This window comes from Triturus cristatus, chromosome 11, assembly GCF_964204655.1.
Source record: "Triturus cristatus chromosome 11, aTriCri1.1, whole genome shotgun sequence".
NCBI lineage: Eukaryota > Metazoa > Chordata > Amphibia > Caudata > Salamandridae > Triturus > Triturus cristatus.
In genome coordinates, this window is record NC_140594.1 from 174080059 (window position 1) to 174101815 (window position 21757).

The 21757-nt window shown below is 42.8% G+C and overlaps 1 protein-coding gene across 1 annotated transcript in view; it reads left to right on the plus strand.

Moving 5' to 3' along the window:
* RAD9B (RAD9 checkpoint clamp component B) overlaps positions 1–21757 on the plus strand; it is a gene marked incomplete at its 5' end in the record, with an annotated part of 711521 nt that overhangs the window by 425109 nt on the left and 264655 nt on the right. Inside the window, one exon of the mRNA XM_085632854.1 lies at positions 3186–3250. Within this exon, the coding sequence (XP_085488980.1) occupies positions 3186–3250 (65 nt within the window). The remainder of the gene's footprint in view (positions 1–3185; positions 3251–21757) is intronic.

Genomic DNA, 21757 nt, shown 5'->3' on the forward strand with positions numbered 1-21757 from the left:
GTGGCACTCCTCCTCCCCCCTCCCATGCCTCGGCCCCGCCCCTCCCAACACCATTGGCTAAGAGCCAGCCAATGTAAATTATATTGATGCAAGAACATCGTTTTAATTTACATTTGCTGGCTCTGAGCCAGGTAGTGGGGCGACGCTCCTTCGCCATCGCGGAGGGGCCGCCACTGGGACTTCATATCAATTACAGCAAGTCTGACTCTTCACCAACTCAGAGGATACAGTATCTTGGCGCGATCCTCGATGCAAAACAAGCAAAAGTGTATGCTTTGGAAGAGAAACAAGTTTCAATCCAACAGAAATGCACTATTCTGATTGTGACCAAGCACCCTTTGACAAGTGAGATATCCTACCTTCTGTGTTCGAGGGCTTTCTGTTTATGATTGTACTGAATGAAAGACTGCACATGAGAACTCTGCTAAAGCGGCTGCAAGATCAAGGAAATCAGTGCTCCGGGATAACAAATTGATGTTGGTGGCAGCATTGCACTCTTGCTGGCTTTGCTACAGTTCTTCTGGTAGACAACTCTTTAAAGCTCTTTACGATATCTATCGAGCAAAGATTCCCACTATTTTGTTTAAGGCTCTTGAGTATATCTCCCTTGTAAATGGTTAGTTCTAAATTTGTATGGAAGAAAGTTCCTTTGGAAGATAATTTCTTTAAATCATGAAATTCCTGTTAATTGTACGATTGTCCACTTACAGATGTGGAAAACTGCACAACTCAAATTGTTTCTAAAAAGAATTCTGCCGATAGAATAAGTTATACTAGTGATATTGCTCAATTTCCCTAGAAATGTATAGGTCTTACTCTGATAGATTATCCTTTAAGCAGAATAAAGGATATTTAACATTTCCTCTGGAACATAGTGTTAGACGATATATACTTATGTTAAGACTAGGCAACACACCCCTAAAGGAAACAGAACCAGGATACTTGACATTTGGGATTCAAGATATTTTGCATGTATTTTTTGTTCATTGGAATGCTATTGTGGTGGAAACTAGAAATCAATTCATTTTTTTTTTTAAACAGACTTTTATTGAACTTTACAGAGTAATACAAGCATATCTCTCGTCCCACAAGGCATCTGTGCCATAATGCAGATCGTCCATAAGAGTGGTCCATTAGCACAATGCAGTACAAGCAAAAGGCCCCCCTCCCCGATCCCCAGTAAACCTCCCCCAACAATGCCCCCCACCCCAGCCACCCCCCCAAGCATGTCGCCAGTAGCTAATGGAGCCAAGTGAACCCTGAAGCCTCCTAGAAATCAATTCATAAATCAATTCATAAAACCTTTGTGTTTCAAATATAAAATATCTCAAATGGATGAATTGATTGTTTTGGCAAAGTCACCTCCTAATGAACTAATTTGTTATAATCTTTATACGTTTTTTAAATTGTTTTTAGTAATGAATTAATTGATAAGGGCTTGCATTGAGATTGTTATTTTTTAAACTTTCTTCTTTTAATTGGAATCATTTCTTATTTTTAAATTTTGTTGATCTCTGATGAGATCTAAATCAATAAATGTATTCTGATTCTAGAATTTACCTAGCATCCTACTACCCTCACACTACTTCTGTGGTCTACAGTATGAGAGCATGGAATAGCTAATTTGCCTCTTGCGTTTCGTGTGGCCCTGTGCACTGCATACCTGTTCACAGCAGATCAGATGTGTTATCAAACTACCGCCGGGAAGAAAGTGTGCCTTCAGAAGAAAAGAAAATATCAGCTGGGCTCAGCTCCTCTCATCACTGGGTCATAACATAACATGTGTATTTGTAAAGCGCACATTCACTCAGAGGTCTCTTGGCGCTGAATAACAGATTTTCATTGTTACCCAACTCAATGGCACTCATTTTATCGACCTCAGATGGATAAAAGTCTGAGTGGACCCACTGGGATCTGAACCTGTGACCATGAGGTCAAACACAGGCCCCTGCAATGGACACATTTGTCCACTGAGCCACCAGACCCGGTCAACTCTTGGCATAAGAGTAGATGTTCCAGCAATCTGACAGGACCTCTCATGATAACCAGCTTCAAAGGCCTCTCCTCCTTAGTGGTCTGGTTCAGAGGTTTATATAGGATATTAACCACCGACTTTTAGACTGCATTGCAAAATTCGAGATGCAAGTGGTCTAAATCAGTGAGAGGAAAATAATTCAATTCGGACTACATGTTTACCTTTCATATCTACTGTTAAATCTTGAGATGTTGATATTGAGGGGTTTGTGTCACCAATGTAAAAACAAATATATTTGGGAGAATGGTAGGACCGAGTGGATTGTATTGCCCTTTATTGGCTTATTCTATAGTTTTGTTTGTCTACCTCTACTAAGTAGGCATTACCACTATGCCCATCAAGACAGATTAAGGGAAGGGGAAGAAAGGAAGGCAATAATAAATGTAATAGAGTTCTCCTTCCAGTTAGATGCAATTCAAGTAATTGGTGATGTACATTTGTTCATGGATTAATTTATTGAAATATTTATAGGAATTCTGAGGAATATTTCAGTCTCCAAATATGATTGATATATGAGGGTTCAGCCTGGAGCTTTCTCAAGGCTAAATATTCAAAATGTAATGTCTTTCCAATGCCATGTAAGAAAAAGTGTCCTAGTGTAAGGTGTTGTTGTGGTCAATACTTACGCAATGGTGATCTGTATGGCCTCGGCGACTGGTATGGCGTTCTAAATATATAGTCACTGAGGTCGAGAAAGGACTCCGGAAAAGCTGTGCTCGGCCCTATGGTCACGTCCATAACAACACTACAAAATGCAGTTTTTGAATAGGCACCATTGTGTTTGCAAACGTTTTTTGAAAGAGGTTTTTCTTTTAAAAATGGTTTTTGATCCCAGAGAGACAGAGTTAATCATCGTTGATTAATTCTGCAAAGATTCAATGGTTGGAGAACCAGGTTTACAAATAACCTTTCCTACACTTTGCACCTTTATCCTGACAAAATAGGCAAGCACACCACTGGAAAATATAATTAACATAATTAACATGCTTTCCTGTTGAATATCAAGGATTGTTAACTGAAACGACACACACCTTCAGCAAAGTGTGAACTGAATAACATACTGGTGAGAAATCACTTAGCTTGTGTTATAAATCATATTTATTGTTTGGTATTTTTTGTTTGTTTGAACAGCTGTTTTCTTTCATTTTAGGGGTTCCTGACATTTGCTGATGCAACTAGTGCATATATTTGCATTCATTTCGGACAGTCTGGAAAGTAGGTTTAGTGCGGAGTATTATAATCTGGAACTTCAGCAATGCAACTACTTCTTTTTATTCTAATTGAATATTACAGAATCATTATATTTTTGTATTTTTAAAACTGCTAAATATATTTGTGTTTAAATCAACAAAAATACATATACACGCTAAATTTATGATAAGTCAAAAGCACTTTTTATTAACACGTCGTGCTAATCCTTTGCTTGTTCTAGGCAACTCAATTCACCAGTTTCTCAGGCATCGCCTTTGATTAAGTTCAATTCCTTTCCTTGGTGGGTGCCAATTTTGAGTGAGGATCAAATATAAGTCAAGTCTGTTATCTCTTGTGTGTCTTAATGAAAGAGGCACACAAAAGGTGATGGGCGGCTGCTTGCAGTAAGTCTAACCACTGGCAATTGCTCGGGGTAGCACTCCAAACCATCGTTCCTTTGCTCACCATTCCACCTCAGATTGGACCCAGCCATATAAAAATCAGTCTTGACCCTGCTCCTCAAGGGAACAGTCCAGCCCAAACTGTAAAGCCAGGTCCTCCCTAAACAAGAACACAAGCAACCCAGGACCGGTTTCGCCCTAATTATGGGCTCATTGATTGCTTATGGATGGGTCCAAACTGAGGTGGCATGGTGAGCAAAAGAACAATGTGTTGAAGTGCTACCCCGAGCGATTGCCAGTGGTTAGTCTTATTGCAAGCAGCCGCCCATCACCTCCCATGTGCTTCATGTACCACCCTAAGTAGCATGCGTATGCCCAGAAGTGTGTCCCATGTTCAATGTCACTGAAACCAAGCTGTTCCCGGCTGATGAGCCTATTAACTAGGGCGAAACCTGTCCTGGGTTGCTTATGTTACTTTAGTATTGGATCTTTCATAGATACACATGCTTGAATCATTCTCTGGCATCGAGATGGGAATCCCACAGTACCTTAGTAAAGCAATGCGATGATGGGTGTAGACTAGAAAGTCCCCAGGCCCTTCAGTTTAGTAATATATCATAGTCATTTATAAAAAAGAGACCAAACGTAAGTTTGAACCAACCAGGTTGCCCCACCTTCTGGAACACTCCTGTGAGAAGCCCCAGTCCCTCAGATTTTCTACCGTACGTCGTATAAGGGAGTCTCCACTGTGCTCTGCTCAGTTCTACCTGTACCAGACTTGTTCTAGAAGAATTTCTACACTACATCTCTTCAGATATTGTGGGAAACTGGTTTTTTTTTGCAGTAGCTCCCCCCTTTTTGCCTGGTATCTGGTGCATTTTTGGCTGATAGTGTGCTGGGCTCCTGCTAACCAGATCCCCAGCACCAGTGTTCCTTCCCTAAACTGTACAATTGTTCCACCATATGCAAACCTTCGGGATCCATTGTAAGTTCCTAGTAAGTGGTACCCCTGTTACCTAGGCCATTGAACTTAAAGAAGGTCCCTAAGAGCTGCAGCATGAATTGTGCCCCTCTAAGCATCAAGCTCATGCAAATTGCCATTGCAGTCTGCGTGTCTTGGTGCAGATAAAACCTAAGAGTCGACATGGCCCACATTCAGCCAGCACCACCCCTTGGTCGGGCTAGCTGATGTGGACCCCACTTTTCAGATTCCTCCGTGTTGTTTTGGATGGAATTAACATTTTAGAGTCAGGGTTATGCCCACTTCCCAGAGGAAGTGGTCATAGAGAGGATATAGACACCCAAATGATTGGTAGCCCATTGGCTACTACATGTCACTCCCCATCACACCCCTAAATTGAGTATTAAGGTGGCACCCCTGAACCCAGGAACTCGGATTCGACAGATCAACAGAAGAAGGATGAAGAGTCACTGTCTAGCGAGAACTGAGCAGAAAAATGGACCTTGACGCGAAACGCTGTGGTCCTCAGCCCTCTCTTGGCTATCGAGACAGAGTGACTCATCCTGCAAGCTGGAGAACTAACAAAGCCTTGGGTAGCTTTCCAGCACTTTAACAAACACCTAAAGTCTCCCTTGGAGTAGAGGAGCTACTCCCCCGCAGTCCGCAGGCACCGACAAGCAGAGTACGGTCCACCGCCTTGCAGCTCCTCATCCCGACTGACACTGCAGATGACCAGGAGAAGCTACTCGTGCTCAGGAAGGTCAGAGCTGTCTCCCCACCAAGTGTGAAGACACCGGGACCAACCGAAGCTAAGCCGTACCAACCTCCAGAGTACTGGAAGCCCTGCACCAAACACAAATCATGAGTGTCCAGCCCAGATCCTCACTGCACCAGGACCAAGCAACCATCGAGGGACGTCAGCATCAAGATTGGCCCAGCTGCTTTGATTTTGCCCCAGCCAGCTGTTTGTCCCTGACCGTGAGGTGAATCTTTGCGCACCCAACCCAGCCAAACAAACCTCTCTGCTCTCGATACCCCCGGCCAGGGTCCCGATGAACCGGCTGAGCACCTGTGCTCCAAGACCCCTTGTAACCTGAGCCCCCGTTTGGGAGCCCTCTAACTTGCCCGAAAGTCCCCCCCATGCAGTCTCTTTTCAGGTGGCCACCATCTCCGTAATGCGCCAGCTACGAGCCTCACCAGCCGGTATAACCCGGGCGGTTCCCAACGAACTGCTGGTAATACTTTGAACCTTGGCCCACTACTACTTTGATCCCAGAAGGTGACCCCCTGAAACCAGCTGTACCTACCTTTATGCATCTTTGACTTTTCCTCCCATACGATTGCATTGTGGGTAAAAGCGCACAGGTTTAAACACTTTACTTACCTGTGCATATTTTTAGCGAAAACTGTGCTTACCTTGAATAGAAGTCCTTGAGTTTGGAATATATATATAAAAATTGTTCTTTTTCTAAATTTGTCTTGGATTTATTCTTTGAGTGTGTGTCTCATTTATTGCCTCTGAATACAACAAATGCTTAGCTCGCCCATTCTACCATAAAAGAGAGCGTTAGTATTAGCTATTTTAGCCTCTGTAAACCAATTGGGGACCCACTGAACTCTCTGCACAGTGTACTTCATTTTAGTACACTATATCAAGAGCCAGCTTCCTACAGAAATATATACATACTTTAGTATATCTGTGGTTTCTTGCTCCAAATCTGACTTCAACATGTCAGAAACAGCAAAGAAGGATCTATACCGAGCTTGTAGTACCTGTGTTAAGAAGAGGCTTTATTCTCATGACCCCAGCTCATAAAGCCAAGGATTGCAAGGTATGTTGTACCTTCTCCTCAAAAACCTTGAAGGACCATGAAGGGAGACTGTTGCTATGCTAAACTTAAAATACGAAAGGAGCCTGTGTCAGATGATGACAGTGAGGATTTGTCATCTTCCTCAAAACGGCTGCATGAAAGAGAGAGATTCTTCCCATTCTCATTCCTCTCTAGAACCACCAGAAAAATCCTATAAAAAGACTCCTCATGGGTCTCAGAGAGAACGCAGTCTATCCAGGTCTCCACATGAAGGTGAGGGCTCTTCAAGGCAAAAGGAGAAAAAAGATCCATCTTTCGCCTTAAAAAAACCTGAGAATACAAGATCTGAGCATCCAACACCTCCACCTCAGGTTCCTCACACTTTTAAAAGGCATTCTTCCACTCCTTCGACGGACAGATCATCGACAAGAAGTTCATCGTCAACAACGAAGACATCCGCAGCATCTACAACATCCACTACCACTACCATATCCACTCTGTCGACGACTACATCCTTCTCAACAACAAACTTCTCGCCCACATGTCAGACCCCTAGACCGTCGCTTCTGAAAATAATTATGGCCTTGTCGAAGACATCGATAACTCTCCACCCCTCCATCTCAGCAACTCTACCGTCGGTTACGACAGCTCTTCCGTCAACAGCAAAATCAGACTCCATGGTGTCAGGGCTCAAACTGTCCATGACACCCTTGTCGATATCGGAAAAAACTCTACAAAAACATCTTATACCTGCACACACTTCACCAAGTTAAGCGTCACCATTGCTGCCTACCCACCTCTTAAACAAAGATGACTGATGACGACGGTCCCGTTAGCTTTGTGTACAGCCCATCGGAATTGCATGTCAATTGTCAATAGAATAAATACAACAAGGGAGAATATTATGATCAGGGGTACTACGCTCCTTCTGAATAATTCCACCAGCAATATCAGGGAGAAATGGTGTGTCTTCCTTCAGCAATAGTGTCTGACTTGCAGATTATGTTAATTGATTACTGGAGGAGTTTCCCTCCAACGTCACCTATAGCTAAACACACCTCCCCACCGGCAAATTTCCACCCGTGCAGCCATCCATTCCATAAATTCCAAGACCTATACGGCTGCCTCCTTCAGAATGGCACACTCCGCAGACAGCTCATCTACAGGATCCCACATCTTCCGATGACGACAAGGAAGAGGGTGAGCTCTGCGACGTTCATACAGAGTGGGATGATTGTCTTTTACCAATGCCATCATCACCAATGTCACCTCCTGTGGATTCTCCTCCCGAGGACATAAGAGGGAGTCCATAATCTTCCCAAAAGAGCAGCTTGAAGGTTCAAACTTCCCATGCCTACAAAATAGACAGACTGTTTGATATTTGATTTTAAAGACCCCTTTCGAAAAAGCATTGCCCATTATCAATTACATCTGGGATGAAGGCATAAAAGTTATGAAAAACCCATTCATGGTTGCTCCGGTATTACCACACCTAAACAAGGCACCAGAAGATGCTCCAGCATGTTTTACTGGGCACCCCAAATCAAATTCTGTGATAGCACAGGCAGCCTGTGCCAGTCTAAAAACCCATCAGCACCGATTTCAGCTCCTCCAAACAAAGAGGGTAGGCACCTTGATGAAATTGGGAAGTTTTTTCTTCCATGACAGCTCTTACAGTGAGGGTTGCAAACTCGTTGGCTGTTCTAGGACGATACGATCACCCAATGTGGTCCGATATCGCTCCATACTTGGACAAGGTTCCGGGCGATGCAAAAGCGGAGGCCATAAAAGTCTTGCAGGAGGGTGAGCACACATCATCGGAAATGATTGATTGCGCCTTGCACAGTGCCACTTCTGCTTTCTGAGAACTGTCCGGAGCGGCAGTGTTGAGAAGACCGGGCTGGCTCAAAGACACCTCCTTTAGGCCAGAAGTTCAAAATAAAATCTTAGATCTTCCTTTCGATGGCAAAGCCCTTTTTGGTAAAAACACGTTGATGATGCCCTCTAGGCCATTGAAACAGGCACTGCCCCGGCTACATCAATGGGGACCCTGCAATAAAGAAGATGCTCTTACAAGGTGCTTGAGGAAGTAGACTATCCTCCTATAGAGGAGGCTACAAGCAATATCGCTACCCCTCATATTCATTATTCATCAACCACCACAAGCAGCCTATAATAGAACCCCCCCCCCCGAGGGGAAAATTGGGACACCAAGTAAAGGATACTGGCCACCGTGAAGGACCAGTTACAGGCACTGGCTACTCCCCTGCTTTCTCCATTCCTGCTAGGAGGAAAAATATCCAATCACTGTCAGTGCTTGCAAGAAATAACAACCGACCAATGGGTCTTAGACCCGATTCGATCATACATTAGAATTCGTCCAGACACCACCTCCAACACCACCTCAAACCTCCATTCAAAAACATCTGCCGCTCCTCAAGTAGGAGGTCAAATCCATGCTCAAAAAAGGAGCTATAGAGAGAGTTCCTGCGACACAGAAAGGAAGAGGTTTCTACTCCTGTTTTTTCTTGGTCCGCAAGAATGTCAAAGGAGTGGTTACCAATTCTGTATCTGAGAAACCTGAACACCTATCTCAGAAAACAATCATTCTGCATGATCACACTGCAGGATACACTGCAGCTCCTAAATCAAGGAGACTATATGTCAACCATCGATCTCCATGATGCATAATTTAATGTTTCCATCCAACCAAAACACAGGAAATTTCTAAGATTAACTGTAGCAGGCAGTTATTGCCAGTTCAAGGTGCTGTCCTTTGGCCTAAAATCCGCCTCTCGTATATTCCCAAAGAGTTTGGATACTGTAGCAGCTTTCTAAGACAGCGCAAGCATCAAGCGTTCCCTTATCTCGACGACTGGTTGGTCAAGGCACATTCCATTCAGGCCGCACAGACGTCAACATCTGCTTGCATGAACCTTTCCAGCAAACTGGGCCTCACACTGAATCCAAAGAAGTCAGTTCTTCATCCATCACAGAAGATAACATTCTTAGGGGCCACACTAGATACTTATCCAGTTGAATCCGATACCTCTCTTCTGACAATGAACCAGGGCCAAGTGCTGCAACCGGATCCCAAGTCACTTCACATATCGGCCTGGCTCCTGAGTCCAACCAATTTGCACATGTAAACATCCCACCAGACTGCAAGGACAATTTAGCCAGAACTCACGCAGACAGTACAAATAAAACTTGCCGGCTCAAGTGGAAAAGATTTTGCATATGGTGCAAAACTGCTAAAATGCATCCGCTTTCCTCTTCACCAGAAGAAATGCTTCTATATCTTTTGCATTTGGCGCATATGGGGCTGGCTCATGCATCCGTTAAAGTCCATTTAGCAGCCATCTCCTGCTTCAGGCTATCATCCACATCACCTTCTTTATGGTCTTCCAGACTCGTTAAACAATTCCTGAAAGGATTATTCAAGGTCTTCCCACCGGTAAGACCTCCCCTGGCAACTATATATTGTACTTCCGCAACTCATGAAAGATCCTTTTGAGCCCATCCACAGAGCAGATATTAAGTTCCTATCCTTGAAGGTAGCTCTCCTGGCCTTAACCTCAGCCAGAAGAGACAGCAAGATACAGGCTCTCACCGTTCAGGAACCTTTCCTCCAATTTAAGGATGATAGGTTCATTCTTTGCACAAAACCTCAATTAACCTGTAATTCTGAAAAACTTTTTTCAAGATCCTAAGATGCCAGCTGAAAGGGCACTTCATTCTTTAGACATCAAGAGATGCTAAAAGATCTACTTGGACAAAAAAAAGAGCTTTCGCAAATCCAATCAACTATTTGTAACATATAGCGCTATCATATTTCAAAGTAGAGCATTGCTAGATGGATATCCACCACAATTAATTTCTGTCACCAGAAAGCACGCAAGCCATTATCCACATCTGCTATGTCTACTTCAACGACGCTCTTTGCCGGTGTGTCACTTCATGACATTTGCCGGGTGGCTACCTGGAAGAACAAACACAGCTTTACACAGCACTATTGCTTGGAATCGGAAGTTCACAGTAATGTGGCAGTGGGCCAAGCGGTGTTCCGACATCTTTTTCAGTGAAGGCGAGTTATCTCCTTCTTCCCACCATCCTCTCTCCTATTACTCACATTTTGCATTGTAAGTTATATGCATTTCTGAAATTATGTTTTATCTATATTTCGATACATTATTATGTCTACATATATTTCTTACCCTACATGTATATATCTTGGATATTGTGGAAAAATGTGATCCTCAACTGCTATTTAATCTGATTCAAGCATGTGGATCTATGAAAGATCCAATACTGGAGTAAGAAAATAAGTTACTTACCTGTAACTGTAGTTCTCCAGTATTAGAATCTTTCATAGATTCACATATGCCCCCCCCTTCCTCCCCTGGGAAGCTCACCTTCTTTCTCCTAGTGGGTTATTTACACTGGTCTCTAAAATCTGAGGGACTGGTGCTTCTCACAGGAGTCTTCCAGAAGGTGGGGCAACCTAATTGATTGAAACTTAAGTTTGGTCTCTTTTTAAACAAGCATTTGCAATGCAATAGGTCTCGCATTTATGAGAGTTTGAGCTATTGGCGTTGTAAATGACAATGCCTTTTATTTATGTGTAGTGTTTAAAACAGATAAAAGGCATTGTCATTTACAATGCCAATAACTTAAACTCTCGCAAATACGAGACCTATTGCATTGCAAATCCGTGCTATAAAAATAAATAAAAGCATTAGGAGAGAGCGTGCTACAGCAGGCAGGACAACGCTATTTGAGAAAATAGTGCTCGGAGGCTGTAATTAAAGCATTTTGACCAATGAACAGCCACAGGTTACAGTGGACAATGACACAAGCCAATGAAAAATGTGGGCGGAGAGTGGGCGGAGCTTCAAGTCCCTACCTCAATACAGCATGCCTCACCAGGCTCGACCTAAAAATTACTAGGAAATGTTACTAAATCAAAGGGCCTAGGGCCTTTCTAGTCGATACCCATCATTGCATTGCTTTTCTAAGGTGCAGTGGAACTCCAATCTTGATGCAGGGGAACGATTCAAGCATGTGAATCTATGAAAGATTCCAATACTGGAGAACCACCATACAGGTAAGTAACTTATTTTCTTCCGGTTCAGGGAGAACTTGGTTTGTCAGTTCGGGCTGGACTGTTCCCATGAGGAACAGACTCAAGACTGATTTCATATGGCTTGGTCCAAACTGAGGTGACATGGTGAGTAAAATAGCGATGGGTGCTACCTCGAGCGATTGCCAGTGGTTAGACTTATTGCAAGCAGCCACCCATCACCTTTTGTGTGTTTGATGTCTTAATGACAGGGCAACGGAGAATGGTATACATAGCGTGTTTACTTTAGAAATTTTCCTATTGTGTTAGTGTGTTTACTTTAGAAATTTCCTATTGTGTTTTTGCAGAACATTGAGGGAAATCCCTTTCTGAATACCACCCTCACCTGTGCAGAGGTGAATCACTGTTCTTCTTTCCAAAGGGAAGTTTCTCTGTCACTTGTGCTGTCATCAAACAATTTTCATAATACGGTGGCATGTTTTGGAGGGGGCTATACATAATATACTAAATGGGTAATTATGGTATCTGTTAGACCTGTCAGTGTTAGGGTGGTCTACCCCAAACTTTTGCCTTCCTTCTCCATTTTTGCTGATCTTGTTTTTGCTGGCCTTATGACTCTGAACACTTTACCCCTGCAAACCAGTGCTAAAGTGCATGTGCTCACTCCTTAAAACATGGTAGCATTGTCTTATACCCAATTGGTATAATGCATTTACTTATATGTCACTGGTAAAGTGGTAATACATGTACTCAGGGCCTTTAAATTAAATGCTAGTGGGCCTGCAGCACTGATTGTGCTACCCACTCAATTAGCCCTTTAAACATGTCTCCGGCCAGCCATTGCAGTGTCTGTGGGCATTTTTAAACTGTCACTTTGACCTGGCAATATAAACGTTTAGTAAGGCCCAAACCTTCCTTTTTAATACATATAAGTCACCCCAAAGTCAGCCCTAAACATCCTGCAGGGCAGGATGCAATGCATTTAAAAAGTACATTTGTCCATCCACTATTGCACTTCTGTTGTTTGTCCATGTGCAAATAATGTACCCATTGAACTTTTTCCACACTTTTACAACAAGTGAAAACCGGGAAAAATCTTGTTGTGGAAAAATAACAATTTACAGGTTTGGGTGTGCTTAATCTGTCCTTTACAATAACTCATAATCTAAAAAGGTTACATTTTTAATTCCACATTATTCCAGTATGACAAGAGGGTTATCTTACGGGCCGATTAGATTAATTACAATAACGTATAGCGCAAGTAGGCCAGGAAAGATTGTACACCTCCATAGTGTACCTTGAGTAATTTAAGAAATTGTGAAATGTATCTCCTTGTGCTGATAGATGTACATGGGCTCTGATACAAACCTTTAATACAATGAATGAATTAGGTTGCTTTCTTCATTGCTTTACAGCCAATAAGCACGGCACTCAACAGTGCCAAAGGTCTTCTCAGCATCGATCAGTATTTGTGCTACTAGAGCATCCTTATCACTAGCATGTTCCCTCAAGCAATCAGTATTTGTATCTCCTCTTTTCAAAACCCCTGGGTCTCTAAATGCCTTTTTGTCAAATGATTCTGTATGAAGATGGCAGAGGGGAGCTGCTGTGAAGTCTTTTGTATCTATACTGTAAAGCAAGAGGAATGTCTGTGACAGAGACACATTAGAAAGACCAGCATTTGCAACCAATTCTGCTTCCTCCTTCCTACCAAAATTGTTCAGTTCGAGGCTGGATGGCCTTGCAGCATTAATCACTATACCTAGCAGAATGGAAGATTCCTGGCTCTTGTGTTTCTATTATTTTTATTAGGCAACTAATGTCAACCTGCTGCTAAAATATTAAAACCATCTTGCACACTCTGTTAGCTAGCATCACTATTTAAAATATTCATTTTTAAGCTCCAAATCTTTTGCATACTCACTCTAAAGAATTAGACCCCCTCATGTTGGCATAGGATTAGACCTGGTTTCTTTGAAACATGTATGATTTATCAGGAAAACACCGAAGCAATTTAGAACTTTTTATTTTTCAACACGTTTTACATTGTAGTACATACTGATAGCTATTGTCACAAACATCCTACCACGTGCAGACTACAGCCTAGTCCTTCATGAGAATCTTTTAATTGATTTAATCGGTTGCATTCATTTGATATATTCGCTTATTTTATGTATGCTGACTGTAAGGAGCCCATCGTATCCCAGGAAATAATTGTATTTTTCCAGAAAACCAAGCTAGGAAGCTGTGATCAGAATGCAGATATCCAAGCCTAAAGCTACTTAGTTTGTGTTGCCCGCTTTATATTCATTGGTCTCCCAATGCCTTAATTCAACATTGTATCCTTAAACACAAAATTATGAATTACATATGATTAAGATTGGAAGTAATTTGTCAGTTTCCTGCTAGGCTAAGAGAAGTGCATTTAATTATACAGTTTGTGTGGTTGATTCACACAAGGGATTCACATGTATGTTTTTGATTTTAAATTCTGAATCGTAAATTTCCCTTGCACTGCCACACAACTCGCGGAATACCAGTGTTTCATGCCTATTGCTGGCTGTGCTTATCCATCAGCACAAAAAATGTCATGATATTCATGCAATTGTCTTGTAGATACGGCTTCAGTTATTACCTGTCATTCTCTTCCAGGGGATCCAAATCAATAGTCATAAGCATTAATTAGTCCTGCCCATGTGCAGTAACCCCAGAGCACATATTAAGTATAATATATAGATATGTATGTATAACACCATTAGTGTACAAAGTACTTTTAATCACACACACAGACACACACACACATATATATATATGCAGCTTATAAAAGGGGATACAAATGCCCAAATTACATTGAATTTTAATTTAAAAACACCTCACTATTATCAAACATTTCTGTGAAAAAGAGAATATAAAGTGTCATCACACTCTTTATTTGAAAGGAAACTGCAAGGAAATGAGAGACACTGTTACCCAATAGGCTGCATTTAAAGCACACCAGAGAAAAACTGGCCCTGTTCTTTAAGACCTCACAGGACCCCCTGTATCCCATTATGCCCCACTGGTAACAGTTAGGGTAGGTCTTTTGTTTCTGGCTCCTTCAGTTAGGATCCTGGGGCACTGAACTCTGCAGTTTTGTTTTTACATTTTGTCAAGAAATTCTCTTTAAAAATGCATGTTTTTGCTATCATTCTACAGTTTTAAGTACCTAGAGTACATAAGACTGCTTTTCTGACTGAAAAATATTTTTTTCTGTTACATCATACCTACACTCTTCGTGAAGTGCCCTTCTTGTATTAAAAAGAAGGTGCAGGGCATTCAGTCTGTATTATTTGTCTTTCTGCTTCTCATCGTCCAGAGACATGCTACTATTGTCAGATGTTTTCCAAAAGTACTCTGAAGAACAGAGAGAAGATCAGGCTGCATGGCCTACAAGAGAGAGGAAAGACAGGATCTTCCAGAAACCTTGGGGAGTCTAATCCTCTTTCAAAGAGCTTTCCTCTCATGAGAAGTCAGCACACAGAGCAAGATCTCATAAGGGACATGAGAAACGCCATCCCCCATCGATGTTGACAGTTAGGGGGCCGAAAGTGGGGAAATTCCCAGATAAGGACAGCAAGCAGATGGACTCTTTAGGCAAAAAGATGTGCAGCACATCCATTTCTTTCATGAAGGTGTCAATCGCATGTGCCTTGCTAGGGAGGTACGAAATGGCACTCTGGGACTCTCTTTCCAAATTCACGTAAAAGCTACCAAAGGAAGACAGGCAGGACTTCCATGAAATCCTCCACAAGAGCGGCCTAATCTCCAACCAGGTCATTAGTGCAGTCGTGGATGCATCAAACTTGGCTGCACATGCATACTTCCACAGCATCTGTGCCAGAAGGTCCTCCTGGCTTCGTCTCACAGTCCTGAAACCTGAGGCCCAACACAGGATTCTCAATCCTCTGTTTACTGTGAACTCGCTGTTTGAATTGCATGCGGATAATGAAATGACCAAGAGGAAAACTGAGCTAGACATGCTCATAGCTCTGGGCCGCCCTCTTTAAAATGATGGCGTTGCCAAGATTCCTGTATGTCTTACAGAACACGCCGTTTCCGGTCCCCTTGGAATACTTCAAGGCAATTGAGGCGGAAGTTACTACTTTACTGTGGGACAGAAAGCCAGTGCGTAGCGATGCACAAGTTAAATCGAAGCTGGTATGATGGGGGGATCGCTCTGCCCAATATAAAACTGTATTATTGGGCTGCGCAACTTATGATTATAAACCAGTGGATACATGCACCACAGGCAGAACCAGCTTTCCGACTAGACAGATACGTCCTGCCGGCTGATCACATACTGAGGGCCCTATATACAAATGCAAGGAACAACAACCTCATGGGCCCGACAGCTCACACGGTAAAAATATGGCACACGGCGCAGTGAGCACTGGGGTGGGAGGGTAGATTGACACAGGCCACACCGCTTTGGGAAACCCAACGACTGGGTAAGCTATACAACACCAAGGGATTCAAACAATGGGACCTTATAGGCATTTCAAAAATAAGAGACCTTTGGGTGAAAGGTGGGGTCGTTCCCTTTGCACAACTGAGAGGAAAGTATGACATGGCCCCAATCGAAACATTCAGATATATGCAGATTCGACACGCCTTGCTAAAAGCAATACCACTAAATACTCAGCTGCCGGAGGCCTCACCACTGGAGGATATACTCCTTACTGACCACATGACCACAAGGGCCATTTCCCAAACCTACCGCAAAATTATAAATAACCAGCGGGACCTCACGGCGTCCCTACGGGACCACTGGCGGGAGGACGTGGGTGCACTGGACGAAGCGGAGTGGCGAGAGAAGTGTCGATCCCCACCAAACTCAAACTTGTACAGCTAAAGATCCTTCACCGCATATACTATACACGCATCCTGTTGCATAAATTGGGACGAGCTCCTGACCCCCTGTGCCTACGACACTGTGGGCAACCAGGCACATTTTTTCATATAATATGGGAATGCCCGCAGATTGTACCTTACTGGGAAAAAGTTATGAGGGTAATTGCGAGAGTGGGGGAGGCGGAGGTCCCACCGGAGCCAAAGAGGTGCCTCCTTAACATATGGGAACCAACAGACTTGAACCTGAGGATGCAGGAATGGGCGACACTGGGGATGACAATTGCAAAGCATAATATAGCACAGAACTGGGGGTCGGGGCTGCCCCCCCACATATCAACATTGGAGAAATGACATGGATAACGCCATGGTGGCGGAACGAGCGGTGTACATGCACAGGGGATGCCCCAAGAAGTGGTCCAAGATATGGGGAAAATGGAACGAATTCAGGGGCAATATATGTGAACCCCCACAAGCCGAGTCAATCTCGAATGTAAGTGAATAAAAGATGGCTTTTGTGGAGAGGCGGGGGTGGATTGGTCGGCGGTTGGGAGTTGTATGGGATAGGATGGATGTCAAAACAAAAAGAGGTTTACGTTTGCAAGGACACAGCACAGAAATAATGTATATTGTATGTTAAGCAGTAAATACCTTCAGGTATTAAGATGTAAAATAGGAATAAATGTGGATCAGGTTTATTAATGTTTGCAAAATCAATAAAATGTTTTTAAAAAAATACATGTTTAAGCATACCAGTACATTTAAAACCATATGTATTCTAAGCATAGAACACAGAGAAGAAGTCATCAAATGCTACAGTAAGACATATTATTCATCATGCAGATGTGTTGCTAATTCTTCGTCCAGGTTGTGTCCCCCCAAGTACTTGGTCTCTAGTTCAAGTATCCACTTTGATTCCTTCTTGCATAGTTTCAGCACCCTATTTCCACCTCTGGGGTCCATGTGTACCTGTTTGATGGCAAAGAAACGCAGCAGGGAGTTATTGGACTGATGGTACTGCTGGAAGTGCCTAGCTATGGGGTAATGAGGGTCCCTGTTGATGATGGCTCGTAGATGCTCTAATATTCTTTTCTTGACCATCAGGGTTGTGCTCCCAATGTACCTCATCTTACATGGGCACTCTAGAACATATATCACAAAGTTAGAGCTACACGTCATGTTCCTACTTGTCTTGTAGCCCGGTATACTGAGCTCCTTGATCATGTGACTATTGCGGAAAGGTTTACAGTGACTTCAAGGGTAAAAGCCTTTGAGATTGTGTGCACCCAGTGACTTGGTATTGGTTATGTCTCCATGCACAAGAATATCTCTGAGACTCCAACCCTTTCTGTACGTGACCCTAGGTCTATCGTAGATGGTGTGGCCTACAGTGGGGTCACTTTTAAGGATGTCTCAGTTGTCTGCCAAAATCTTGTGTATTTTTTGTGAGTTCTTATTGTACATGAGGATAACCCTCATATCAGCAGTATTAGGTTCCCTGGTCTTGGCACCCAGTGTTTGTTGTCTGCTGACTATACTCATTTTAGAGATCGCTCGATTAAGCACCAATTCCGGATACCCCTGTGCTCTAAATCTAGAGATCATGATCTCTTGTTTCATGTTGTATACTTCATCGCTACTACAATTCCTTCTTGCCCAAAGCAGTTCCCCATAGGGAATACTCCATTTCAGGGTGTCTAGGTGACTGCTGAGGGCATGAAGGTGGCTGTTTCCTGCTGTGTCTTTGCAAAATAGGGTAGCCTGTAGTTTGCTTTGTCGTACTTCAATCCTGACATCAAGAAATGCAATACATTCTTTGCTAATGTTGTGTGTAAGTGTTATATTGTATAGGTTGTTGTTCAGTTTGCCGATGAAGTCAATGGCTTCCTGTTCATTTCCCCTCCATATTACAAAAAGGTTGTCAATATAATGCAACCATAACACAACTTTTTGAAAATCGGGACAGAGTATGGCATCCTTCCGTATTTTCTCCTTCCAAAGGCCCAGGAACAGATTTGCAAAGCTCAGGGCAAAGCATGTGCCCAGAATTTGTTTGTACAGGTCGCCGTTAAACATAAAGATGTTATTCTGAAGGCATAAGCACATCATTTCAATTTGCATATCGGTATGTTCCAAATAGCTTTTGTGTTTGTTTTTCAAGAAATGTGAGCACACCTTTATCCCTTGATCGTGATCTATTAAAGTGTATAGAGAGTTCACGTCAAGAGTAATGAGGATGTACATATCATCCCATGTAATGTCCTCCAATATACATAAGAAACCTTTGGTATCTTGTACGTGGGATGGTAAGATGGTAACGTATTCCCTCAAAAAGTGGTCCACATATTTAGAGATGTTTTCAAACACACTACCTTGAGATGATACAATGGGTCTGCCAGGAGGGACCACAGAATTCTTGTGTACTTTAGGGAGAAGGTACAGGATGGGCAGATTGGGATAATCCCTTTTCAACAAAATCTATTCTTCCCACGTGATAATGCCCTGTCGCTGGCAGTCTGTGAGTTTCTCTCATGTGGTCGTAATGCTCTCATTATATGTAGCAGTATTACATATACAATAGAATCTATGGTCTTCAAGTTGTACGATGTTCCCGCCCTTATGGGTGGGGCGAATCACAATCTCGATGTCATTAGATAATGATGTGATAATGTTCTTTTGTCTGATGGATAAGTTATGAAATAGGGAACCTCTAGATATATCCTGATGTTTACATTTGAGCAAAGCTTTGGTGACTACTTCATGGAACGTATCTATATTATCATGAGGAAGGTTGGGGTAAAAAATAGAGCAAGGTCTAAAGTTCGTAGATGCTGCCCTGTCCGTGACAAAGTCCAAGTCCCTGTCCAATGTCCAAGTCCCTATTGGTATTGGGCACGTCATCGTTGCCCATGTCAGAAGCAGTTTCAAGTTCATGCATGGCCATCAAGGTATCTGCATCACCAACCGTGAGTTTGGAAAACGGTGGTATGTTCTGATTCTTGCACTTGTCTACAGAAAGTCTGCCATCTCTGACACTGTGTCACTTCTTAAGTTTAAGTTTTCTAATAAACTTAAAAATGTCAATGCATGTTTCTGAATAATTAAACATTTCAGTGGGACAGAAAGTGAGTCATAAACATAGTGTTCTTGTTTCAAAAAGGAAAAGAGGGCAGGTAGTGAGATTGATAATGGTTTTGTTTACCATCTCGTTATCCATTATTGTCCCTTCTTGGAGCCAGCACGTTTGTTTCCCATGGGCTCTATGTCCTTTCCTTTTCTCAATCCTCTGTTTCCGTCTGCTTCTCCTTTGTTTGCTGCGCCCCTGCCTCTTCCTCTGCCGCGTTGCCCTCTTCCCCTCGTTGGTGTGGTTGATGTTGGGGTGGTTTGCCGTTTGCCGACCCCTCTTTAGCATCCGATACTTGTCTAAAAAAGTTGCGGGCTTTGTTATAATCTGGATTTCAGAAGATTACCTTTCCGTGTTGATTGAGGTGTCGGTATCTGAATCACTAGCTATCGTTGTAAGGGGATGGACCTGTATGATGCCAGTAGGCGTTCTTGTTTCAACCACTGTTGGTTGTATATTGTATAGGTAATCGTATTTCTGGCTATAGGTTAAGATGTGTCCACTCTCATAATCAACGCAATCGCAATGTAATTTCCTCTGTTTGCGTGATTTGATGTCTTCTTCATGTTGTTGTAGTCTTCCTTTCAGGCCTTCCCTAAACTTTCTAGTGGTTTTCTGACCTCTGTTTTGTTTGAATTCCTCTTCAATCGTGGAGATTTCTTTCAAGATAGTCTCTCTATTCTCCCATGCATACTTTACCAGTATGCACAGCATATTTCTGGAAATGGTGGCTGAATTTTCTGCCCATTCTTCCAACATACGGGGGTTGGGTGACTCATGGGAAGGCGTAGTGTATATCCTAAGCCCCAGTGGTACCATATTTTTATCAACATAGTCTTGAAGAGAGATGGCCTCCCACCACTTTGATGTTTCTGATTTCTTGAGTTTCTCGTATCGTTTGAATTTCATGTTTAATGACATGTCCAGAATTTGGGTCACCATTGTGCCTTGTCCCTTGCCAGGAGGAGCGCATGCAAATAGCGACTGCGCAGTCAGCCGACGTTCTGATTCTTCCTCCATTATGTCTTGAAACTGGTAGTAAGGGCAGAGTTTCTTTGATTGTAATGTGTGTAAAACAGGACTACCTGGTAATCCCTCCAGGTATTCACAAGCACTGAGTTCAAAAGGTCTTCCCCGCCCTGTTTGGGAGGTTCTTGATACCGCTGGTTATAATCGGATGCAGAAGCCGGTGGAAACAAACCGTACAGTAATAGCCCAAACGAAATCCAATAAGGCGCACACTCAGAAAACGATTTGCTCGTGCAAGTTTATTTCTCAGTTGCTACGCGTTTCAACAGTAAAACATGTCTTGATCACACACTGAGTATAGCTTTAAAGTGCATTACATAGGTACATGGAGACATAGACATAGGACTTCCTTTACAGATAACAGTGGAACTGAGGAAAATTGGTGGCCGTTTTAGAACTGTTGTAAGCAGACAACAAACACTGTTTTTAATGTAAGATCGTACTTAAATTATATATCAGTACCGACCTGGCTTGCAGCCCATTGCACCCAACTGACATGCAAGTCATGTGAGTTTGAGATGCTTGCTTTAGTTGTAATTTCCAAGGATGCCATTGGTGTTACTATAATTAGTTTCTTTCCTTGGACTGTGGGTCACTCTTGGATATTTAAATGTACAGCAGTGAATATTTGCCCTATCGGATTAAATTACATCTCTGCTGAGGTATATAGGTGTGATTTATATGCAAGAGGTAGGATTTGTTATTCATTGTATAGGATATGTGTGTGTACGAATTTCCTAGGTACTCTTTTGACCACCAAATTGTATGTGTAAATGTGCTGTAGTATGTTTTTCTGTAACTCTGAGTATCTATGCCTCCAATCTTTCCTGCAAAATGTGATCATCTGATATAAGGATCTCACTCACTCAGCCTTATATGGCAAATATGTTCTGCCAAAATTTAAGGATCCCATTAATCAGGGGCGGCGCCCCACTGTCTTTCAGCACGGCAAAAAAGGAAAAATGAAATGATAATGCAATGTTCTTATCATTTTATTTTTCTGTGCTAGGTCAGTTTTGTGGGTCGGGGCTAGGCTGCGCAGGGGGGAGGAGTGGTGGCACCCTCCTAAGTGCGCATGAATGTTTGCCCGGGCCTCTGGGGCATACATGGGCACTTTACAGCCTGGGTGGAGAACATGCCCAGGCTCCCATTCCCCATCTGTGCGCCGAACCACAGCGCTCAGACCAATCACAATGCTGCATTGCAGCATTGTGATTGGCTTAGTGGAGCCTATC